At 49.6% G+C, this 24,183-nt stretch overlaps 1 protein-coding gene across 4 annotated transcripts in view; it reads left to right on the forward strand.

The window, feature by feature from the left end:
* Positions 1-24,183, forward strand: part of Abr (ABR activator of RhoGEF and GTPase) — a 181,070-nt gene that overhangs the window by 102,073 nt on the left and 54,814 nt on the right. For 3 of the 4 annotated variants that reach the window (XM_020157938.2, XM_074046548.1, XM_074046547.1), the window contains exons 3-5: positions 8,740-8,838; positions 15,702-15,887; positions 22,619-22,726. In XM_020157938.2, coding sequence (XP_020013527.1) covers positions 8,740-8,838; positions 15,702-15,887; positions 22,619-22,726 — 393 coding nt within the window. Of the gene's footprint in view, positions 1-545; positions 1,030-8,739; positions 8,839-15,701; positions 15,888-22,618; positions 22,727-24,183 lie in introns of those variants that run through there. The other variant, XM_020157940.2, reaches the window with a different exon arrangement.

Consider the following 24,183-nt stretch of genomic DNA (forward strand, 5'->3'; position numbering starts at 1 on the left):
CCCTCTGCAACGGTGCTGGAGCTTGAGGCCGAGGTGGGAAGGGGACTCCAGCTGGTGAGGATCCCGGGGAGGGGTGGGGGGAGGTCAGCTTTGCAGAGAAGCTGCTCTCCTGCTCCCCCTTGCCCGCGGGAAGGGCTCCGGCGAGAAGTTGTAAATACGGCTGTCTCTGGGAAGCAGACCTCCCCCCGCGCGCCCGGCCGGCCCGCCTGCGGCCTCCTCCCTCCCTCCTCCGCTCCGTAGCCCTCGCCCGCCCGCCCGCCCGCCCGGTGACTACAGAGGGAACGAACGGCTCCACCTCGCAAGTCAAGACGTGCATTTCCTGTGTATCACAGCAAACGCGGGCCTCCCAGTCCAGAAAGGGCGGGCTCTGTGGGGCCGGAGACGCGGCGGCAGGGCGCCGGGACCGAGCGGGGCGGCCGGGGCGAGCCGAGCGCCAGGCCGGAGGGGCGGCCGGGCCCTGCTGCGCCCGCCCCGTGCGCGCGCCGGCCGAGGGCCGCGGAGGGCGCTGGCTGCGGCGCCACGCGCACCGCCTTGGTGCGGGTGTCAGCTCTGGCAGAGGCGGCCGAGCTCCCCGGGCCGGCTGGGGCTTCCCGGAGGCCCCGCTTCCCCTTTCGCTGGGTGGAGACGCGCGGGAGGCGGGCCCGCAGCCCCGCGCGCAGTGGGGCTGGGAAGCGGCGGCAGGAAAGGGTTCATAATGGAGCCTTTCATCGGGAGCCGGTGGCCAGGTGCCAGGACTGACTCCGGGGAGGCCAGCATGCTGGTGTAGGCCTGCCCTGCGCGCTTCCCGGTCCGCCCGCCCGCCCGCCCGCTGCCTCCCGGCGGCGCACGGCGGCTGCCGCTGTCGCTGCTGCGTGGACCCTGCTTCCTGTTTGCTCTCCCCGCGCTCCGGCTGCCATGGAAGAGGAAGAGGAGGCAATAGGCTTTTTGGACAAGGTTCTGGAGGATGAAGATGTGTTTCTCCTGGAGGAGTGTGAACTGGGAACCCCGACCAGCCCCGGCTCAGGGTCCCCCTTCTTGGTGACTGTGAAGGTGGGAATGTGACACGCCCTGGATGCTTGTCGGGGAGGGGGCAGGGCTGGCAGCGCTCTGACTGCCGCCAAAGTCGTGTGCGGGCAGCGATGGCTGATGTGTGCACAAGTCTCATGGCCGAGCGGAGGTCCTTCGATCAGTGTGAGAGGGGCTGCCAAGAGGATCCCAGGGCTGCGCTCGCCCAACAGCTGTTCCTGGGGGAGAGGGGCAGTGCCTTGCTTGCCTTGCACCAGTTGTCTTCAGGGGCAGTGACCGCCTGCTTTCCCCTCGACCAGCTGTGCTGGGGGCTCTTTCTGGCAGTGACGTGAGTCACCTGGTGGGCTGTCAGTGGTGTGAGTCTGCTGTCCCCAGGCAGACTTGAAATCGGTGGGCAGTAGTTCCTTATTTCCATGGCAACTGGAGAATTCAGGGCACTTGAAGTGTGGGCCAAGGGAACTACCCCTGTTCCTAGTGGAGATATGGGAACTTGGTGCATCTTGGCTGAGGCAAGAGAGCTTTGGGAAAGGTCAAGAGCCAGAGGTCACAGGGATTCCTTGAAGAAAAAGAATTGAATCAGCCGAAGAGGGGGAGGTAGCAGCTGACTTGGAGGCATCAGCCAGGTAGGCACTTTTCCCAAGGTGGACATAGGCAGGATTGACCTTCCCACTACCGGGCTGCTGCAGGCATGTTCTGCAGCTGTGTTCTTGGAGGCAGAGCAGGAGCTAAGTGGTTTTGCCAATCCCTTTGCCTTCTCTCTGCCCTCCTGAGGGGCACGACTCCCCTGAAAGTGCTGGCTGTGCCACAGTCTGGCATGGCACACCATACTGGTCTTCCTCACTCACCTGGATCTACCTCTGAGAGCTCTAAGCTCAGCTCCTCTCTTCTGTGGCTGGAAGGGAGGGCCGGTGAGGACTGTGATAGGGAATACACAATGCAAAACCAGGCTGCCTAACAAGGAGTGTGGGCCCTACAGAGCATGGTGTGCACAGCAGGACTGGGATGGGAGGCTCTTTCTGAGCTTTCCCTCCATAAGATGAGGATCACAGCCCTGCCCCATCACACTACACTGTGGCTGAGGAGGAGCCAATGGTGGTAAAAATAGACTGCAGACCCAGTGTAGATAGGTGGCTGATGTGTAAGTTGGGGTGGAGCAGTGGCTGCAGGCCTAGGTGGGGAGCTGAGAGGAGCTACAATGGGAGGCTGACACTGCACCCCTATTCAGGGATGTGGTGCTGGCTTAGGGGGGTAAGTCACATCTCTCATGGGGCTCACAGGCCTCTTCACTTAGCATCTGACTGGCCTCCCCACCAGGAACAGCATGGGGAAAATTCTGTTCGTGAACCAGGAGTGTGCTGGGAGCTTAGCAATGTGTGGGATGGGGAATCTGTGGGTTTTTAAGGGACCTTCTCTGAGAAGTCCCCTCCAGCACAGATGGGGTCCACTCCTGTGCTGCCTCCTGGGCCACCCTTTCTCTAGGTTCTGACTGATACCTCGGTCTTGGCCTGTGTTTCATTCTGCCTGGACTTGGACATCTACCTCTTCAGCCATGTCCTGTTCCCCTCCAGGGCAAGGGCCATGGTGTACTCATTACTGAATACTGCACAGTGCTTGGTGTGTGGCTGATGCCAGTGGGAATTTGCAAAATGATTGAGGCTCACTGGGACCCGCAAAGGGTGTACCAAGTCCTTGGTCTTGTTCCTTCTCAGGAGCATTCCCAGGAGGTGGCCCATGGCTGCATAATAGCACACGTAAAGTTGCCTCTGCTCCCAGGTTCTCATGGAGCCTGGATGGAGTCTTCGGCTCTCTTTGTTGCCACGATGTTCCTGGGGTTTCCAGCATGGGAGCTCCCAGCTCATCACAAACACCTCTCACCTGCCCTCCTCCTCTGCCAGGCTTAGCCTCTCTGTAGAGAGGTGGAAAGAGAGCTCATTGATTCAGTCAACAAACACTGTCAGGTTGTGCTCTGCTCTGCCCAGCACAGTGGAGGAGACAAGGTTAACAAGGCCTGGTCCTTTCTCAGAGCTCAGAGCAAGGGAACCAGCACACGATGAACAGGAAGGCATTATGAGAAAGCAGTCAAGCCATGGGAAGAGTTCTGATATAAGGGTACCACACTCAGAAGAGACCACTTCTTCTTCAGTCAGAGCTAGGCTGGATATGTGCATGTGCACGTGTGCCAGTGTGTGCACACATACATGGCCAAGGGGCCTTTCTGGATGGTGCACTCCTGCCCTGGGCTGCAGACCATCTTGGCGCACTCCTCCTTGGCAGCTGGTAGGAATCCAAAGCAGTTTGCTCTTTGCTATTACTTTGCTTCAGGGGTACTTACCTTAAACAGCAGTTGTGTTGCCTGAAGTGCAGGCCAAGTGAACCACCCTCTTCCTAGTGGGCATGTGCCCAAATGCCATTCCTATAAATCAGTCCTGCTTTCAGAGTAATTTCCGAGATGCTGTGTCTTCCTGGGGGACAGACGCAAAGCTGGCGGTGCTTTTCTCCAGAGCTGCTGTTGGAGTTTGCTGGGTCTCTCAACTCAGACTTCCCTTTGAAATCTGAGACTGATCTGTCCAGTCACAGTACAGATACTGATGGCAACATCACCTCCCATCTGTAAAATGGTGTACACTTTGTATAAGTGTCATGCAGTTCTATTTAAAGGTAGGTAGGGCTCACAGGCGGGGCCTTGTAGAAGCTGCTATCTCGAGGAACTCTTTTGTCAGGAATAAAAGCCCTTTTGTATTCCAGCTAACCCTTCAGGTGTTATTCTGTGCCAAGTTTTAATGGATTCTCTGAAATGCCTGTAGTTCTGTTTTACCTGCCCAGGTCTCTCCTGCCTCCCATGACTCTGTCTGTGTCACCCAGTGGGTGTTCCCTGGAGTGTGGGCCACATATGTGGTGATTTGAGAGATTCTTAGGCTGGCATCTGGATTTTTTTTTTACTTTAATAAATAGTTAAGCATATATTTTAATGTATATTAGAAAAATATGACTTGCACATCTTTCTTAAGATTTGATATAAGGCCTAGGATAAAACTACTTTTAAAAAGTCTGTTGGCCAGGTGTGATGGTACATGCCTGTACTCCTACCACCTACAGTTAAAAGGCTGAGGCAGCAGGATTGTGAGTTCGAGGCCAGCCTGGGTTACAGAGCAATTGAGGTTAGCCTGAGTTGCATATGGAGAATTGTCTAAAAAAAAAAAATCAGTTGTAAAGAATGGTACTCTGGTATGTGAGTATGGCAACATTGGAAAGGTGGCATATGAACAACCGAGGCTCCAAAACTCTGCCTGAACCCCACTGGATCTGCCTAAAGCTTTTAGACAACAGCAAGGAGCCTGGAATATGGGGATCCACGATTCAGGAGAGGGGAGCAGCTAGAATTTGGTCTTCTTCCTCTGGCCCCTATCCTTTCTGCTTTGCATGTTGCTGAGGAAGTAACTGAGAGGCCTTCCCAGTGCAGCAGGGGAGCAGTAGCCCCCCAGCATTGGGAGCATTCGGGCTGGGGAGAGGAGAGAATCTGCATGTCCCTGCACTCTCAGCTCAGAGCAGGGCCAGCTGTCCTGCAGCTGAAGCTTGACTTGGACAGAAGCCCCCGGGCATGAGCACAACCCCCAGCCCAGTGGTATCTACCCTGAGCAGATTCCGCTGGTGCTCCTTGCACACTGGTGTGGCTCACAGGCTGAATTTTGCTGCCTACAGAGTCTTGAACTCTTGCTGCTTGGCCTATGGCTTTGAAGGACAGCCAGAGAGTCAGCCCTTCAGTCCTCATTGCTGTCTTGGAAGAAATCAAGGCCCCTGGAGAGATTGTTTCTTGGGTTGGCCTAGAACCAAACCTTTGGAGGCTTTGTTTAGCTCCTAAGCTCTGCAGAAGCCCAGCCCAGGGCTAGCCAAGGTTTATCTTTAGATGCTGCTATAATGACCTGATGTCTTTGATTTGGGGTCTCAAGCTGTCAAGCTGTCAGCCTAGCTGATTGCAGAAGATGCCAGGGGTGAATGAGCCCACCAGGGCTATGTCTTGTACACTCTGTTTGGAGAGGGAGAGTACAGTGCCACCTGGAGGCAGCTGTCCTCCGCTGGGGACTGGCCTGCAGCATGGCAGAGGTTGTGGGGGCCTTGACTGCTTGAGAGAAATTGCCAGCAGATTCTGGACATAGGGACACCTGGAGATCTTGCTGGGACAGTTATGTGTCCTAGCACTTGGCATGCAGTGAAGGAATGAATGAACGTTGAGAGCCCTGGTGTTTTATAAGACCAGAATAGCCCCACAAGGACTGCAGAAATTGCTGTGAATGTTCACGTAGTTCTGAAACAAACATGTGAGATCTGGGAAAGGGGGTAAAAAAAGATGGAAGTCTCGGGTGGTAACCGAACCACAGTTAGTACAATGTTAGCAAAGTGTGCAGAGTTCATTTTCATATCATTAGACTGTCCAACTTCACCCCATCTCAGCCAAAACTACAGAGTGAATGTAGCCAGAGTGGGGACTCTGAGGTGGGGGTGACTGTTTATTGCCTTTTGAGGATGTGTCTCAAAATGAGTCTTCAGGATTGGAGTTTGAGGTGGGGGTTTTGTGGAAAGGGCTTGCTGAGATCAGTTATCACAGGGTCTGAGGAGTTTTGCTAGTGCCATGCTGGATTAAGGCTTCTTTGGCATCAAATCACCAGTTTCTCCCCTGGGTCCTAGTTCAAGCAGTTCTGCTGTTAGGCTCACAGTGTTCCCCAAGTGACCTCCCTAGAGGGTGCTTGCCAAGCCTTCGGTTAAATCTTCATTTGGCAGGGAATAAGTGAGGAGTGGGATACAGCAGGGAAGCAGTAGCCCCCAGCATGGGGGGCAAGCGTCTTGTCAGGTTTAGGAAATAGCAGACCCACAGTGGGTCTGACCTCAATGTGCCAGGCTCTGTTCGAGAGGATCTTGTACCTGAGTGTGCTCTGGACTAGATGCTGTTCATCTCCAAGCAGCTGGCAGTTTGCACTCTGTGTACCTCAGGGGGAAGATGGCAACACCTACTGGATTGTGAGAGTCCAGCCAGTTTAGCACAGTTCCTGGTATTTGTGAAACTTTTCTGTAAAGTTTGGGAGTCAGTATTGGCTTCCTGAAGCTGCTGAAACAAATTACCACTAACTTAGTTTAGTTTCTTGTGCAGAATTCTTTAAAGGCCTAGCACAGTTACATTGCTTCTGGAAGCTCTAAGGGAGTGAATCCCTTGCCTTGCCTTCTCTAGCTTCTAAAGCCCTCCTGTATTCCTTGTCTCTTGGTCTCATCCTCTGTCTTCAAAGCCAGCAGTATAGCACACCCACCTCCATTGTCACATTGCCTTTTCTCTGACCCTGACCCTGACTATCCTGCCTCACTCTTAAAGGACTTCTTCCAACTACATAGGGCCCACCTGGGTAATCTAGGAATCTCCCATGTCAAATCTAATCATATCTACTAAGTCCCTTTTATTATTTATGGTGACCTAATCACAGGTTTTAGGGATCAGGATGTGAATACCTCATTGTTCCCTCTACTCCAGGGACAAGATAACATTTCAGAGACTTTGGGGTAGCAGTCTCCAGACAGCTCTACCAGTTGGATTGGTGAAGGGAGACAAAGACTTAAGTCCCTCACCTGAGAAAAAGGTGGGAAGAGTGTGGCTTAGGGAACACCCTGGGTCAGGTGGTCCAGCTGGGGCTGAAAGAGTTCTCTTTCTTTTTTTTCGGTAGTGCTGGGGTTTGAACTCAGGAGCTAGGCAGGTGCTCTACCACTTAGGCCACTCTGACAGCCCCTTTTTGTGTTGGGTATTTTTGAGCTAGGGTCTCATGAACCATTTTCCCCGGGCTGGCTTTGAACCATGATCCTACTGATTTCTGCCTCCTGAGCAGCTAGGATTACAGGCACGAGCCATCAGCACCCAGTTCTAAAATTTCTGACACTTCATACACTCTCCTACCTCCCATTAAGGGTGTGCGTTCAATGCCCAGAAGCAATGTGCATGAGACAAAAGATTGTCCAAGGCTTGAAAAAGGAATGAGAGAGTGGGGAAATCATCAGTGGTAGAAGTGCAGAATTTGGTACTGGAGGACTTGGGGTAGAATTCCAGCTCTGCCACATTCTGGCCATGTGACCTGGGGCCATTTCTTACCTCTTTTTAAGTCTTACCTGTTTCCATTTGTATATAATGGGTAATTGTAATTTCCACTTTAGTAGGGTGTTTCTTGGAGCTAAATGTGAGTTTGCAAAGGACTGTCAAGCCCCAGAAGAAGGGTGTGACACGTGTTGTAAGGGTCTCACCAAGTCACTGGGCAGTAAAACATCAGGTATGAGGGTGCCTCTTCAGGCTCCAGTGGCCCAGAGAGACTTGAGGAGAAGGTGAGACTTAAGCTGTGCCTTTAAGGAGAGGAGGCATTTGGTCAAGAGCTGAGCCAGGGTGGGAGGGTATATGAGGCAGCAGCAGTAGCAAGAACCAAAGTTCAGAGGCCAGGTGGATACCCCTGGCATGTTGGGAAGGTGATTGCTTGGCCATGCAGGAGATTGGAAGGGCAGGGAGGGTACTGGGACCACTGGAGGTGTTCAGTGCTGCAGCCATATCAGTTTGAGGTCCTGATGTCTTTCTCTCCTACTAGATTATAAATCACATGAAAGCAGGGACTGTTGTCTACTTTTTTCCCATTGTACCTATCAGGCCTGGTGAGCATTCAGTAAATATTTGTTCATTGATAGGTCAATGAACAAATCACCCAATCCAATTTTGCAGTATTCTTATTAAGTCCTTGAACAAGTATCAGGTATAAGATGCCATACCCGGGAGACTGGTCTAGCTGCAGTGGGTGGATAGGAGGGAGGGTGGATAGGAGGGGTGGAACCTAAGGGAAGAATTGATAGAAGAGATCAGCAAGAAAGCTTCCAAATTGGCAGAAAGAAGGGAGAGAGATGGAGGAGAGGCCAAGAATGATTCTTGAGGCTCCTATGTGATGAGTTCCACATTTTTTTCACTCAAGAAAATTTTGGGGTGCTTTCTCTTGTGCTAGGCGCTGTACTGGTTGGTGGGCATTCATAGCTAAGCAGGGCACGATCCAGCACAGAAGAACAGGAATTCTGGGGGGACGGTGTCGTCTGTGCCTCACACCATGAGGAAATGCCAAGGGGATACAAGGCAAGCCCATGCAAGTAGGACCGTAGCTGACACCTTCTGCTGTGAGATTGTTCTCTAGGGACAGGATGATCTTGTCACAAATGGCCACAAGAACACAAGCCTGGGGCTTCCACACCCACATCCATCCCGTCAGTTTCTGTCAGTTTATACACCACTTCCTCTGGGGGCTGCATCTGTCCCCCAGATTTAGATTATGACCCTTGCTGTGCTGTCCATGTGACCATGCCCTACCTCAGTCTTGACTGATTTTCCTTCATAAGCGCTTTACCTCCCACTTCCCTGTTAAACTGTTCATCAGATATGAGGCCGGGCCTTAGTTATTCTGCTCACCATTATAAAGATAGATGGATGGATGGATGGATATCAGGTAAGGTAATATGGAAAAAAGGATGGGAGAGAAAGCAAAATGGTAACAGGAATGTGGGTGATTTCTTTTTCTTTTATAGTTTTTGTGTTTTCCATCTTTCCTGTAATAATATCTGGCTTTTATCCGCTTTGAAAGTGTTAGTTAAAAGATAGAATAAAGACAAGGAAGCAGGCCTCTTAGGATTTGGGCCCCATTCTCATGAGCTGCTGGTTTTTGGTTTGTTTTCCTGCAGGTGGAGGCAGGGAAGGGCCTGGAGATGAGGAAGTTGGTTCTGTCCGGCTTCCTGGCTAGTGAAGAGATCTACATCAATCAGCTGGAAGCCCTGTTGCTGGTGAGTATTTGCTTTGGGGCTTTTGGGTTCCCTATCAGGCAGTGTCACACTGTGCAACTGTTTTTGGAGTTGGAGAGGAAGGGGCCCTATATATGTCCTAATCTCAGATGGAGACTCGTACTGCTCTGCTGACAACTGGCCATTGGGCCACCTGTGCCTCTCAGCTCCGGCTCTGTATTATCCTCCTCTGGGAAAGGCAGGAGAACATGCACCGGTTAGGGAGGGGAAACATTCTGTCATCCTTGCCCGTGCCCATGGCATGGCATTGCTCTGTCCAAGTAGGCACCTTGCTGTCTTCTCTACATTGTGCTCTGGGTGTTTTCAACCAGTCAACCAAATTGAGACCTCCTTGTCTAAGTCCTTCCTTCTCTCTGGACAAATAGACTGTTACCACCACCCCGAAGGTCCTGTGCCAAGAAATGGGAGGTGGAAAGTGTCTGCTGTTTCAAGAAGTGTCATAGTTCTGAGGCATTGGAACAACCTGAGCCCTCAGTAAAGATGGCGGCATTGTTTGAGAATCAGATTGAGTGGGGACTATTAAAACGTTTCCCAAAGACGCAAGTACTACACAGATGTAAAGTTGTTTTGCCTTTGAAGAAAGTGCTTATTAGATGCATCTGGATGTTTTGCAGAATGATTGTGGCATGGAGAAGTGTTTCTTCTTCTGGGTGTTTTGCACTCTGAGGCATAAGATACATCAGGACAAGGGCAGGAAAACTCATTCTTGCCAACAAGTTATGCATTTATGATCTTGCCGTGAAGTATCCTAGGGGATGAACTTGACATTAATTACCCAAGGGACGACTATCAAAATGTGAAGATGCTTTGCAGTGCACTGGGATGTTTGTGTTAGGATCTCAGGGAGTTTATTGGTATGCATGGCAATGTTTTGTTTTCTTTTTTGATGTGATGGAATTTGAACTCAAGGCTTCGTGCTTGTAAAGCAGTTACCCTACTACTTGAGCCATGCTTCCTATGCACAGTAATTTTTTTTTTTTTCAAGTGAAGGGCAGTGTGGCAGGTAAGGGAGTCTGGTCTGGAGCCAGGACTAGGGCAGGACTTTTACAATGCCATCAATAGTAGGCGTGTTACACTGTTTTTCAGACTGTGTATATTGCCTCCTCAGTGAGTTGTGAAAGTGTCGTGAGTTGAGCTAGCATTTTTAAACAAATGAAAAAGAAAACACTGTTGTGCATCACACACAGTAAGGATTAAGTACTATTTTAGGAGACTTTTGGCTTGATGTGTGTATGTATCTGTGTATGGATATGTATGTCTGTACAGGACACGTTATTTCTTACATGTGTTGTGGGTTTAAAAACCATTGCCTTCCAGAGTAGTGGTTCATGCCTGTAATCCCAGCATGGGAGGCTGAGGCAAGAGGATTGAGTGTTTGAGGCCAGCCTGGGCAACACAGAGAAAAGGCAAGCTAGCTCCTTGTCTCAGTTTCCTTGTCTGAAGATGAAAATACACTCGTTCCCCCCTTATTTGTGGAAGATACGTTCCAAGACTCCCAGTGGATGTCTGAAACCCTGAACAGTACAGAATCCTAGATATGTTTTTTCCCTATGAGCATATTATAAATTAGGCACAGAAAGAGATTAACAATAATTAGGACTGAGGACTGGGTGAATGGCTTAAGGCCCCCGTACTGTATAAAAAAAAAGCACGAAAAAGGAGAAATGGAAACAATCCAGACTGTTGAATGAGCACAGGTGACTGAAGTTGCGGATGAGGAGTGATGATGGCCATAACCTGGCTTTCTCTCTCTCTCCCTTCCTGGGTTGAGAATAGCAGGTGACTGAGTTCTGTCCCCAGGACTGCAAAATAAATAAATAAAAAATAAAACGCACTGGTGATCCCTTGGTACCTAGTGCAGTGCTTGGTACAAGTATTGGCTGAAGGAAGAAGGCAGGCAGACTGCCACTTAGATGTAAGTGAAGTATACCTTATGAACTGGGGGTTACTGTACCCCCAAAAAAGGGGGACAGTTGTCATTACTAGCAGAATGCACATCTGAACGAAACCTACCTGGTTGGCTTTGAATCCCCACTTGACCACTTACTAGCTCTCAACCTTCAGCAAGTGAAGGAGACTTTCTACCTCATTTTTTCCATCTGCAAACTGGGTACACAAATAGCACTTTCCTCATGGGAGTGTTGCAAGGATTAAGTGAATTTTATATGTAAGTCTCTTAGAACAGAGCCTAAATGTTCCATGACACTGTTATACTTTCTCCATCGATGGTTGAGAAGACAGGTTAAGACTTCTTTGTTCCTGTGAACACACCCTTTCCCTGCATGAGGGGGGAGGGGCTGTCCTCATCAGAGCTGTCTTGCGGTCTTAGACTCCACCCTGCCTTCATTAAGCCTCCTCATTGGGCAGATAATAACTCCTCCCTGCCCTGCTTTTCTCAGCCTCAAAGGCACAACTGGGAAGCTGCCCCACCCCCCAACTTGTTCACCCTGGCCTCTGTTTGAAGCTAGAGGGCTCAGGAAGGAGCCACAGGGCCCTCCAGAGCCCCAGGCTTGGAGGATAAACCTCAGAGATAAGGAATCAGGCCCCTCCTCCTCCCTAGCTGGGAGGCCTCCCCTCTCTGAGAGCCAGGAGCTAAACTCTTGTCTCTCCTGGGTGGTCTGGCCCAGAGGAGAAACTGTCCCCTTGGGCCCTTACCCTTGTTCCTACCCTGTCCCCACAGCTCCCCTTATTACCCAAGGAATCAGTATGGAAATGTGAAAGTACATGGCAGTGCGAAGTTTTCCCCTCAAGACTTCCTGATATGCAAAGGACTGGGCGTATATTCCTAAACTGTACACACACAGGCAGACTGGGGCACCACACAGGAGCCTCTGTTGGGGGCCCAGGGATGCAGACCGGGGTCTGATTTGGTAATCTTCTGGAACCCTCCTGGGTCCTGGTGGGTTACTATTACAAGGGAGGTTGGGGTACGGTATGAAAGAAGAAAAAGAAAACTGAACGCATTATGATTCTGTATCTCCCAGACCATGGACAGTGGCTTAGGTTCTGCATATTGCCTGGGCAGGAACCTTGGCGTATGGGGCTGTTGCTTACTGCACATATCACTTCTGGGCCATGATTGCCGAGGTAGTTCTCCTCTCTGAGACTCCCATTCTGTTAGTTTGCTCTGGAGTTCATAGTCCCCCTGCATCTCAGCTTCCTTATCTATAAAATAGGTTAACACACCTCCTCCCTGGGCTCCTGTGAGCAGTGAGCAAGGTGATAGGTTAGCAAATGTGCTGGCAAGGCACCAGGCCTTCTGGGGTAGGAGGTGGAGGAAGTGGGCAGATTGCTTTCCACTATTTCGAAAGGCTACTTTCTGGGGGATAAAGCAGACATAGCTCTGTAAAGTCAGAGACAGGCCCTGTCTTTTTGAGAAGCACTCAGGCTGGGCACTAAGAGCCAGGGTTGAGGTCCCCTCAGGGTTCTCTCTAAGAATTCTCTCCATAAGATGGTGAACCAGGGTCCTGCCCCTGGCCTGTGCCACAGGTGCTGGGAGGAGGGAGGATAACTGGAAGGGTATCTCTGGCTTACAGTGCAGGCTCAAGGCTCAGTGAGGAGCTGGGCATGATGGGAGATGGAGGCAGGAGGATTGTGAGTTCAAGGCCAGCCTGGTCTACATAGTGCTAGGACCCTGCCTCAAAAAACCACACTGCTTTAGGGACAGGACAGCCCTTCCCCTCCCCCCACAGGTCATCAGGGGTAAGAGGAAGGGTCCCCAATCTTGTGTGAGAATGTCTCATGCCCACAGTGCAGGCCTTCCATGTGACTGGCCACTGCTGAGCATCCTTTTCTTCCCCTTTCGTGCAGAGTGGGAAGTTCAGGAGGAAGCAGAGCTGTTGGGCTGTCTGTGTAGGTGGCAGATGAGCGCCTGCTTCTCCAGCAGCTTCTGAGAAATCCTATCCTCTTTGTGTTCCCAGGACTGTCCCTTCCTCCTTCCTCCTTTGTCCTCTTTCCTTTATTCCCTCTACATTGAGGATTGCACCAAGACAGGGACAAGGATGAGTGGCACTGGGACTGTGACAACTTGGGCCCCACCTTTGGATCCTTCATAGAGGTGAAAATGATAAACTGTATCATACCTGAGGGCTACCTCTGCCTTCTTCCACCTGGGCATGGGAGAGTAGTATGTGCTTTCTCCTGGTGGTTCCTGCTGCTTCCCTGACTGTAGGTATACCCAACCCCCCACCTACTGAGATCTTCCCAGTCCCCAAGACCTCGTTCCCTCTACCTTCTCTGAGAAGCTTCCTGGACTGCTCTAGAGCAATCTTGAAACCATTTCTAGCCTGAGTTGGGTAGCTGTCGTATCTCATATTGTCCACCAAGTTGTTTTATCATTAACATTGGACCATTTTACTTGAATAGATTATTAAATTCTCAAGAGCAAGGGATCAAGGATCATAAAAATAATCTCCTGAATATTGGACCTCCATCACTTCCCTGCCTAAAGCCCTCCAGGGAAAGCTGGGTCATTACGTGATCAATTGCATGGTCAAAGTCATACTCTTTCCTCTGTGTGACCCCTCCCCAATGATCTATCCAGCCCTTCTCAGTCCCTCTCCTCCCCTCCCACCCCCCACTCACCTACCTCTTCAACTCCTGTTGCACACCAAGCCTATTCCTGTCTCTGGAACAGTGTGCAAGGAACTTTGCCTGGAGTGCCAATTCTCTAAGGCCCCCGTGACTCCATCTCAGGGTCAATGTCCCTTGCTTGGAGAAGCTGTCCTTCACCACCCAATCTCAGGAGGTCCTCTCCTTGTTTCCTTCATTGTACTTATTTCCTTCATTGCTGTGTGTAATTAGATATTTGATTATCTTCCTGTTTTCCCTCCTCTACTAATTAGGAAGCACCGTGGGAATAGGGATCACGTGTGTGTGTGTGTGTGTGTGTGTGTGTGTGTGTGTGTGTATTGAAAACCACTTAGTATCCCGGGACTGGCCTCATATTGGGTGCTTGGTACATTATTTGCAAAGTAATACTGGTTGTCTTCCATGTGCCAGGCACATACTAGATACTTTAGTAAAATACGGCTTTTGATCTTCCGTCAGTTCTTCTGAAAAGGTAATACTATCCTTGTCTTATGAATGAGGCTGCTGGTGATGCTAAGCCCAAACGTGAGTGACCTGCCTATAACTATTAAGTAGCAGAGTTGGGACTCAAGCCCACTCTACTTGGCCCGCCCTAAGTTGAACCCTGTCCTATTTCCTAGCAAGGACTGGACACTGAGGGTCTGCTTTTCCCTGCCTTCATCATTGTATCTGGACTTTATAGAGCTTGGGGACTGAAGAGGACAGAAGTCTGAGCTTTGTCTGGATATTTGCATACAGGAGACTTCCTCTTGAGGACAGACTTAGGCTCGGCCCCATCAGAGGGAGGACCAGCTGAAGCTTGGCTGGGACTCTGGCTGCTATGGCTGGCTCCAGCTTAAACGGAGTCAAATATAGCCTTGGTCTCCTCCCACATAGGTGTTCCCACCAGTCCAGTGCTTTCAGCAAGTGAGTTGCCCATTCTCTGCTAGAATGCTTCTCTTGTCAGACAGACAGCTCACTATCTTCCCTTGTGAGACAGTGTGGGACAGCTCTAGTGAACCCAAACCTGAGCCCTAGCTTCTCCCCAGTGTTCTTGGGTCTGCAGAGAGGCCTAGACTAAGTCAAAGACCCCTTTCCATACTGCCTTCAGATGAAAGAACATCAGTTGTATCTGACTCAGGCCTTTCTCTTCCAGGTTGTCTCCATGTAGAAGGTTTTCAGACCCTGTTCCTGCAGCCTGGGTTGTGGCACAGACTGGGCATCTTGAGTATTTTTCTGATTACAAAATTAATATTTACTCATTGGAAGTGATTAATTCATTATTTACATTTATTTGTTTGTTTATTCATTTATTTGCGATTGGGGGGGTGTCTTACTATGTTGCCTGGACTGGTCTTGAATTCCTTGGTTCAAGTGAGGCTCTTGCCTCAGCCTCCTGAGTAGCTGGACTACAGGGGTGCACTACCACCCCAGCTTCATTATAGGTGATTTAGAAAATGTGGAGGACCTCACTGAAGAGAGTGTATCCAAGTGCCATTTTTTCCCAGGCCATGCTGGGTGGGGGTGGGTCCTAAGTTACCGTCTATTGCTGCCCTTCTTTGCTTGTAGATCCTGGTGCATCTTGGTGTGGCAGGGATGACAAATGGGTTTCATTTTCAGGTCAACTCAGGCAGGAGAAAGAGTGTGGGACCACAAACACGCTCAGTGGGAAAGAGCATCACAGTTGCTTAGCAATGTGTGCCACAGGTGTGGAAAGTGGAAAAGTAGCATGTATATGCCTGCTCCTTTCCCTGTATCCAGTGCCAGGAACCTGAAATAATCAGGGAATCTGAGCTGGTTTTGAGTCTTTCAAGATTCTACCCTGAGTCCTTCTTTCCTTCTTAGAAGGAAGTAACTAAGTAGTTCGGTTCCCAGGCCACCCTCCTCCCTTCCATTGAAGTCTGACAAGGAAGCTTATGACTCAGGACCTGGGACCATTGTGGGAGAGAAGCATGGCTCCTGCTAAACTGACCAGTGGACTTATATAGGTGTGGGCCAGTTGCTGTGAGCTCAGGTAGGGGCAGGAAGTGTGTGGCTCTGGCTGTTGGGCCACAGTCCAGATATCAGGTTCCCTCTCCTTGTGTGCGGCACGTTGGGGCCTGTGACAGCAGCTCTGAGATAGAAACCACGTTTTGGGTGCCCTGCCTTCGGTGGCCTTGTCTAGGCAGGACTTGGATGTCATAAAGTGCTAATCAGTGTCACAATCTGTTGGGGCCTGCCAACACTCTGGTTTATTCACCCCCCACCTCTACTTTTCCTTCCTCTTCCTCTCCCAGCCCATGAAACCCCTGAAGGCCACAGCTACCACCTCCCAGCCTGTGCTCACCATCCAGCAGATTGAGACCATCTTCTACAAGATCCAAGACATCTATGAGATCCACAAGGAGTTCTATGATAACCTCTGCCCCAAGGTGCAGCAGTGGGACAGTCAGGTCACCATGGGCCACCTCTTCCAGAAGCTGGTGAGTCTCCCACGAGAGTGTGTCCTCCTTCAGGGCCTCCATGGAACTCTCTTCCATGGTGTTGGAAGAGGGTCTCAGGAGAGGACTGGTGAGTCTTGCCTTTTGGGCCACCTAGGAGGTCAAGGTCAACTGTGAGTCCTGGAGGCTGGACTGGGCCTGTGCTTTACAGAGTAACTGGGCTCAGAGCCTTGACCCCAAGCCTGCACTGGTGAAGCCTGGGATTGTTTCCAGGAATGTGGGGGATGGGCAGTATATGTCTGCTTCTGGGAGGGCACTGCCTCTGTCTTCATAGGGGCCTCTTGAGCCAGCACTTGAATAGAGCTTCCCATACTTAGATTTGGGTCCCTTGTCCCTCTATGGACACAGAGGCATATGCCAGGCTGAGGGACAAGGTCTGCTCACTTGAGACCTTGGGTATTTACTATATCCCAGTGCTGCCTCTGTAAAAATGGGGCAGTTAGGGGCAGTTAGATGGAGACTATCAGCTAATGGCTGTCTCCTGACGTCCCCAGAGCAGAGAGCTCTGAGAGACAGCCCCACCTGCCCCAGCAGGGAGGGGAAGGATACAGTAGACTTAGTGTTGGGAGATGCTCACAGAATCCTCCAGTTCCCAGGGCTTCCATCACTCCCTCTCCCTTAGCTCTACTTGTCTGTCCCCTGGAGGATCCCCAGGTCATACCCTCAGAGCCCCCCACCATAACTCCTGACAGTATGGCCAGTGAGAAGGGGACTTGGGAGTTAGTGGCTGTCTTCTTGTTCCCTAGATGGGAATGACTGGGGCAGGGGAGAGCAAAGCCTCTGCTTTTGCTCCTTGCCCTAAGACTTGTGGAAGGGACAGGGCTCTGTTTCTCACCGTGGAGAAGACACTTACCTGGACACTGCTAGGCCCTCAAGCTCAGCATGTTCAAAGCCAGACTCACTGTCTCTGATGTTCTTCTCCCTGACCTTATCTCAGTGCCTGTCTGATTCATCCTTAGCACCTCCCTCTCCTCTCCTTGTTCCTTTATCCTCACATCCCATGGAGTGCTCTTATTTGACGTCCTCACAGTCACCTACTTCTCTCCATCCCTCTTGACCCCCCTTGATCTTCTCCTGTACTCTTCTGTGGCCTCATGAGGTGGCCCCTGTCACCAGGCCTGCGCCCCCTCCCACTGCCCTCTTGGCTAACAGTAGGAGAGAATCACCAAAACCCCTGCCCATTCCTTGCTTCTCCCGTTTCTATCTGACCAGGACTTCCCTTTGCCTACTGGCTAAAGGCAATCTCCAGGATGGCTACAAGACCATTTGGTGCTGGCCTCTGCCCACTCCTAACCTCTAGTTGCTGCTTCCTCTACTCCCTGTGCCCCTAGCACAGTACTTTCTGTTCTCAGTTCACTTTCTGACCATTGCATACTTGTAGCTCCATCTGCCTGATATGTCTTTCCCCATCTGCCTGGCTTCTATTGATCAGTTTCTGTCTTAGAAGTGACCTTCTCAGAGAACCTTTCTCAGCCCCTGTGTTTGTCCTTCATGAACACTTTCAACTGCCTATCTCCCCAAAACTATAAGCTCCAAGAGGACAGACTATAATTTCTTATCATTAAAACTCCAGAAGCAGCCCAGTAGTCAATACATGAATGAATGAATGTATCATGACCATGATGTAAAACTTTTTTTTTTTTAGTGGAACTCTGCTTCATGCTTGCAAAGCAGGTGCTCTACTGCTTGAGCCACACCTCCAAGCCATTTTGCTCTGGTTATTTTGGAGATGGGGGTCTTGTGAACTATTTGTCTGGGCTGGCCTTGAACCACAATGCTCCTGATCTCAGCCTCCTAGGTAGATAGGATTACAGATGTAAGCCACCGGTGCCTGGCTGCTCTGGTTATTTTGGAGGTGGGGTCTTTTGAAGTATTTGACCTTGAACCATGATCCTCCTGATCTCAGCCTCCCATGTAGCTAGGATTACAGATAAGAGCCACTGGTGCCTGGCAGAGAGCCCTATTTTTTAAGACCAGTAGTATTGTGGGGACAAGCACAGCTTCTAGAGCCAGGTTACAGCTGGGTTTGAATCCCAGTTCAGCCACAGATGGTCTTGTGACAGTTTGTTCCACTTCTGTGACTCAGCTTCCTCATCTATCAAATAGAGGGTAATGAGAATTATCTCGCTGGATTGTTGAGAGAAAAAAGTGAGATAATACCTGAAAGTTCTAGGAACTGGGCCTGGGAAGTCAGATAGCTCAATAGTTAGGCATTATTGTTAACTGCTGCTGTTATTATTATTACTGTTATTATAGAAAGAGGCACTCACAATGCCTCTCTCGGACCCCAGTGCAAGGATAGTGAACAGCCAGTCATCCCTCTCTGGTCCCAGAAGTCTGAGTTTGATTGGCTTCAAGGGGCAGCCATTCCTCACCCCTCAGGGGTACAGAAGAGAGCAAACCAGTTGTGTGTGAGGTGAGTAGCCAGAGGACAGAAAAGGCTCTCCTGGTTTATCTTCATCACTTGGACCCTGTGGGTCTCAGCTCATTGTGAATTTGCTACCGCTCCCCACCATCAAGAACTGATATCTAAGGCCCAGAGGCTGCTGGCTTGGCAGAGCCTGGGTGGAGCCAGGTCAAGCTGAGTATCTGGAGGCAGTTTATTTTCAGCTGAAGTCTCTGGGTATTTGATTATTCACTACACAGAGAAGGGAATTAGCATCTTGTTGTTTGTTTTATGAAATCACTCCAGTGCTAAGCTGCTGTTTCCAAGCAACCTCCGCTTCCCAGTTAATGACCCTGGCGGTCTGGGCCTTGGGCGCTCCAGCCTAGGGTGACTGTGGAGATGGCAGTGCCCAGGATGGCCTATGGCCCCTGCACACAGCTGGCTTCTCTTCCTGGCTCAGGAGGCTGGTACACCAATCTAGACAGGGAAGAGGAGACATGGAGAGCCCTCCCCTGGAAGAAGAGTCAGTGATTTGTACTCTGGCTTAGGAAGTAACTGTCCAACACGTCTCCTGTAGCTTGGGGTACCAATGGCCAGTACGCCTCTGGAAAAATGCACAGACTCCATCCCCTAGTACCCCTTCCCTAGGAGTTTTCTTCTGAAAAGCCCAGCCGCTCCAGGCTCATACTTGCACTGCTCATACCTTGACATCTCCACCAGTGCCCCAACTCTTACTCTCCTCTCTAGCATCATCTCCCAAGCCTGCTGGCTTCCATGAGAGCCTCAGACTCCTGGCCTGGATGACACTGCACCCAGTCCCCCTGCCCAGCCTCTCTGGGTCCTGCAGGGTGCAAAGTGTTCTGGAGTAGGGTTCCTAGCACCTTGGTAGGAAGCAGAAGACCCTGATGCCTCTGGCAGCAGCTGTGCGCCTTGCTACTTACTTGGAAAAAGTTTATAGAGAATAACATAGAAGACAACGTGGTATGTACCTCCTGGTGTTAATAGGTAGTAAGCGTAGGATAAATGCTAAAACCTTTTGTGAGTGTATGTATGTGGTGTTGAGGATTAAACCCAGGGCCTTGTTCATTGTAGACAAGTGCTCTACCCCTGAGCTACACCCCAACCTCTGAAAAACTTTCTAATGAAAAACAGTATCACAGATGAAGGCAAAATCTCTTCCTGCCTTTCTCTTTTCTCTTGAGGCAGCTGCTGATATGAATTTGGTGTGTAGCTTATACACTGCAATTTATATATTTATTACATATCTCTATCTTTTTATGACAATGCATGTACTTTTAAAATGTGCATAAAGGACCAGTGCAGTTGCTTACACCTGTAATCTAGCTACATGGGGGGTAAAGATAGGAGTGTCAGGGTTTTGAGGTCAGCCTGGCCAAAAAGTTAGCAAGACCCTATTTGAAAAACAAGCTGGGCATGGTGGCTTACCCCTATAATCCCAGTTATGTGAGAAGTGGAGGCAGATCAGAAGGATCATTGAGACCAACCCAGGTCCACCCCCTCCCCCCAAAAAAAAGGATAGCTAGACCCCATCTCCAAAAAAAAGCTGGGCATGGTGCTAAACATCTATAATCCCAGCTAGGGAGACATAAGGCATGAGACCATCAGGCATGAGACCAGACCCTGGTAAAAAGGCACAAGGCCCTATTTGAAAAATAAATAAACCAAAAAAAAAAGGACTGGGGGCGTGGATCAAGTTGTACAGTGCTTCCAGCACAAGGTCTTAAGTTCAAGCCCCAATACTGACTCCCCACCCAAAAAAAAAAAAAATAGCTGCAAGGACCACTGGGAAAAAAATTAAAATAAAATAATAAAAATAATTTTCGAATAAAATGTGCATATGTTTATATGTACATTGCACCTTGCAATTCAAGCAACATTTGCTTTGAAATGTGTTGGTGTGAAACCTAGTTCACTTACTTATTTATTTTGGCTTTGAACTCAGGGCCTCACACACTTGCCAGGCAGGTGCTCTACCACTTGCGCCAGGCCCCCAGCCCTTTCTGCTTTAGTTTGCTGTTCAAGTAGGGCTCATACTATAATTCTTCTGTCTCTGCCTCCTAATTAGTTGGAATTACAAGTGGTCTGGCACGCCACCATATCACACTTGTTATTGAGATAAGGTCTCCCTGATGTTGTTTCTTTTTTGCCCAGGCTCACCTCAAACCACCTATGATCCCTCCATCTCTGCCTCCACATAGTTGGGATTACAGGCATGTGCCACCACACTCTGCTAGTTCATGCACCTTAACTGCTGTGTGCATCTAGGTTTCCATATTTGTGAGCCTTTGTTTACAGCCCTCCCGCTATGACGAAGAAGAGGGAGGCAGTGAGTTTTCTTGCTCACATCTCCTGAAGCACATACATACGCAGATTTTTTAAGAGCAGTGCTATCTAACAGAATAAATTGTGATCCACATAAATAATTTTAAATGTTCTAGTAGCCACTTTTTTGGCAGTGCAGGGGGTGCAGCCCCTGTCAGGGAAACACTCCAACACTGAGCTATACCCTTGGCCCTAGTAGCCACATTTTTATGCACTTTTTTTTGGTGGGGGGGGTGGTACTGGGATTTGAACTCAGGGCCTCATGCTAGGCATGTACTCTATCTCCTGAACCATGTCCCCAGCTCTCACTTTTTTTTTTGTTTTTGCTTTTTTAAGGAGGTATTGGGGTTTGAACTCAGGGCCTCATGCTTGCTAGGCAGGTGCTCTACCACTTGAGCCACACGCCATCCTGGTTTTGTGTGTGTGTGTGTGTGTGTGTGTGTGTGTGTGTGTGTGTGTGTGTGTGTGTTGGGTATTTCTGAGATAGGGCCTGGATTGGCTTCAAACCACAGTCCTCCTGAGCCCTGCCTCCTGAGTAGCTAAGATTGCAGGTGTGAACCAGCAGCGCCAGGCAGCCCTCACATTTTAAAAAGCAAAAATAAGGCTGGGGATATAGCTCAAGTGGTAGAGCCCTGGGCTTGATCCCCAGCACTGCAAAATAACTAAAGTAAAATAAAATAAATCAGGTGAAGCTAGGCATGGTGGCATGCAGCTATAGTCCCAGCTTCTTGGTAAGCTGAAGCAAGAAGGTCCCTTGAGCCCAGGAGTTCAAGGCCAGCCTATCTCAATAAATAAACAGATGAAATTAATTTTAAGAGTATATTTTATTTACCCCACAAAATCCAAATATTCTTGTTTCAACACGTAACTAGTATTAAAAAATGAATGAGGTAATTTACATCCTTTTTATATGCTGAGCCGTGGGAGTCCAATGTGGATTTTACACATACAACACATCTCACTTTACACTGGCCACAGTGTAGGTATTCAGTAGCCACATGTAGCTTGTGGTCACTGTACTGGACAGCAAAGTGTTATGGTTTGTGTTAGAATTGGATTTGCTAAGCAGTAGGGTGAGGCTATGCCTTTATTACTTTATTTAGCTAGCTTTGTTAGTTACTAACAAATTACTCTCCAGATAATTGTGCTAACTTACATCTACAAGCAATCTATTTTTACCAACCCTTGATATCATCGGACTTTTAAATTCCAACCCCTCCAGGAAATATTATCTCCTTGTGGTTTTAATTTGAATTTCCACCTTTTGCTCCCTTAGGAGGAAATATGTATACACAGCCTAGGGAAAGTGTGCCATGAGTATTTGAGGACTTGAATTAGTGAGCCTCAGTTTTCCCTTTTGCTGAAACAGGTGATGGGTTCTGCTCTGCCACCAGAGGAGGCGAAGCTCTTTGTGGTAGAAAGTCAGGGAAACCTGTGTTAGGTTCAAAGTGGCAGGTTTGTAAGGAGGTGGGGATTATGGCTCCTTGGAGGCTAAGGGTAGGGATCAGGACCCAAGTTTCCCTTTAAATGCTGTGCCCACTCTCAGCATGGCAAGTAGGGGGCTGAGCCCACCCCATTCCTCTGTCTCTCCTGCTCTGGCAGATTCCAGGATATGAAAGAGGTGTAAGATGTTAAGAGGCTGCAAACCCTGGGAGACCTCGATGATGCTAAAGAAATCCAAGTGTGATGAGTTGAATTTCTAGCATGCCAGAAGGACCCTACCCTGCTCTCCTCCCCTTCAGTACCCCCTTGTTAACCTTATTGGCTAAGGCAGTTTCCATGGAAACTGTCAAGTTCAAAGGGATACTGTAATATGTTCATCGCTGCCTTTCCCCTCATTTCCAGCCAGCCCTTTGGAGCTGAGTTAGAGGTTCTGGGCACTAAGGGAGCTCCAGGAGCTCTGGGTAAGCTTTCATCCATTCATTAATCCTCGCCCCATCCCACTCCCACCCTCCTCTCTCCATTCTTTGTCTCCTCCCTGCAGGCCAGCCAGCTTGGTGTGTACAAAGCATTTGTGGATAACTATAAAGTTGCACTGGAGACAGCTGAGAAGTGCAGCCAGTCCAACAACCAGTTCCAGAAGATCTCAGAGGTAGGCAGCTCCCTTCACAGCCACCCCATGGACCCTGGGCTCTGGGAGCAGCTCAAAGCCCTCTGAGGCACATCTCCTCCCTTGCTTGCTTGTCAGGGAAGCTGTTCCCCTTGTGGGTAGCTCTTGGCCTGACATTTGCTTTCTTGCACTTGACATTTTTCCTCTTAATATAAGAATATTGATTGGTTTGATTTAAAAACAAAAAACAAACAAACTCCATTTCACTCCATTTCAGGTTGTGGGTGGGGAAGGCAGTATTCTCTCATGCTGTGACGACCTTGAGCAAGTGACTTCCCTTCTCTGGAACTGTGTTTTCTCTCCTAGAGAATGAGCTGTTGGGACTTGTCCAGCTCATCTCAAACTTGCTTGAGTACCTCCACTGTTTAAAATGCAGATGCCCAGGCTCCTTTTCTACAGCTTCTGATTCAGAAGGTTGGGGGGCAGGAAGGCAGGAATCTATATTCTAACAAGCTTCTGGGTGACATTTGTCATCAGGAAGGAAGAGCTGAGGAATTCTGGACTAGGTAATCTTTTAAGATTCTTGCCAAGACTAAGACTATGGGCTCACAGAGATAGTAGGGCCACCTAAGGGGAGAAGCCCTGAAGCCTCTGGCCAGGAACGTGCCTTTCCCTTCTTCTATACTTCTATAGCTCACCTTCTCCACCTGCTTCTCTGTAGGGCATAGGCTGTAGCATCACCTACTATTGGCATTTCTATCCAGGAACTGCCAGGGAGGGGCTGATGTTCTGGGATCCTTCAGTTGTGTTCCTCATTCTGTATCTGAAAAGACACCAGGGATACCCCTGAGCCACCGGCCTTACAGAAAGTGCTCAGCTCCAAGCCCAGGGCAAGAGAACCTCTGGATTGTTTCTTTTTTTTTTTTTTTTGGGTGGGGAGACAGATATTTCTACAGTTTTAGAAGTTTCACCTTAAAGGCCCCCTTGGCCTTTTGTTTTCTCCAGCTCAGCTCTGATGCTAGAAAGCTCCGTGAGACTCAGATTGGCTTTCCTGTAATTCCTGGGGCTACAAGTTATGCTCAAGTCTGGAATCAACCGAGTGGCCCCACAGGAGTTGGACAGATAGAGATGCAAATGTCAGCTTGATTATTAGGAAAAGCCAGATTGGAACATGTGGGTTTGTATATGTAGCTGTGTGGGACTTGCTAACACCTCACCTTTGGAAGTAAATGTGTGTATTGAATCCTGGCAGGAACAGGAAGTCACAGACCACTTCCCACAATGGGGGCAGAGCCTGTCCCTCTATCTTAGGGTACAGAGAAGAGGTCTGAGCTCGGTTTCTTCTCCTCAAATCAGTTGAATCACCCTGTGCCTAGGAGGATGGGGTAAGGGCAGGGGAAGTCCCTCTGCGTGGAGTCATGAGGCTAGAGAAATGGTGCTTCCCCTCACACTCCCAGTTCTCCTAGGAACAAACTAGAGTCCCCTGATGTGTGTTCTTG

This window comes from Castor canadensis, chromosome 11 (genome assembly GCF_047511655.1).
Source record: "Castor canadensis chromosome 11, mCasCan1.hap1v2, whole genome shotgun sequence".
Taxonomy (NCBI): domain Eukaryota; kingdom Metazoa; phylum Chordata; class Mammalia; order Rodentia; family Castoridae; genus Castor; species Castor canadensis.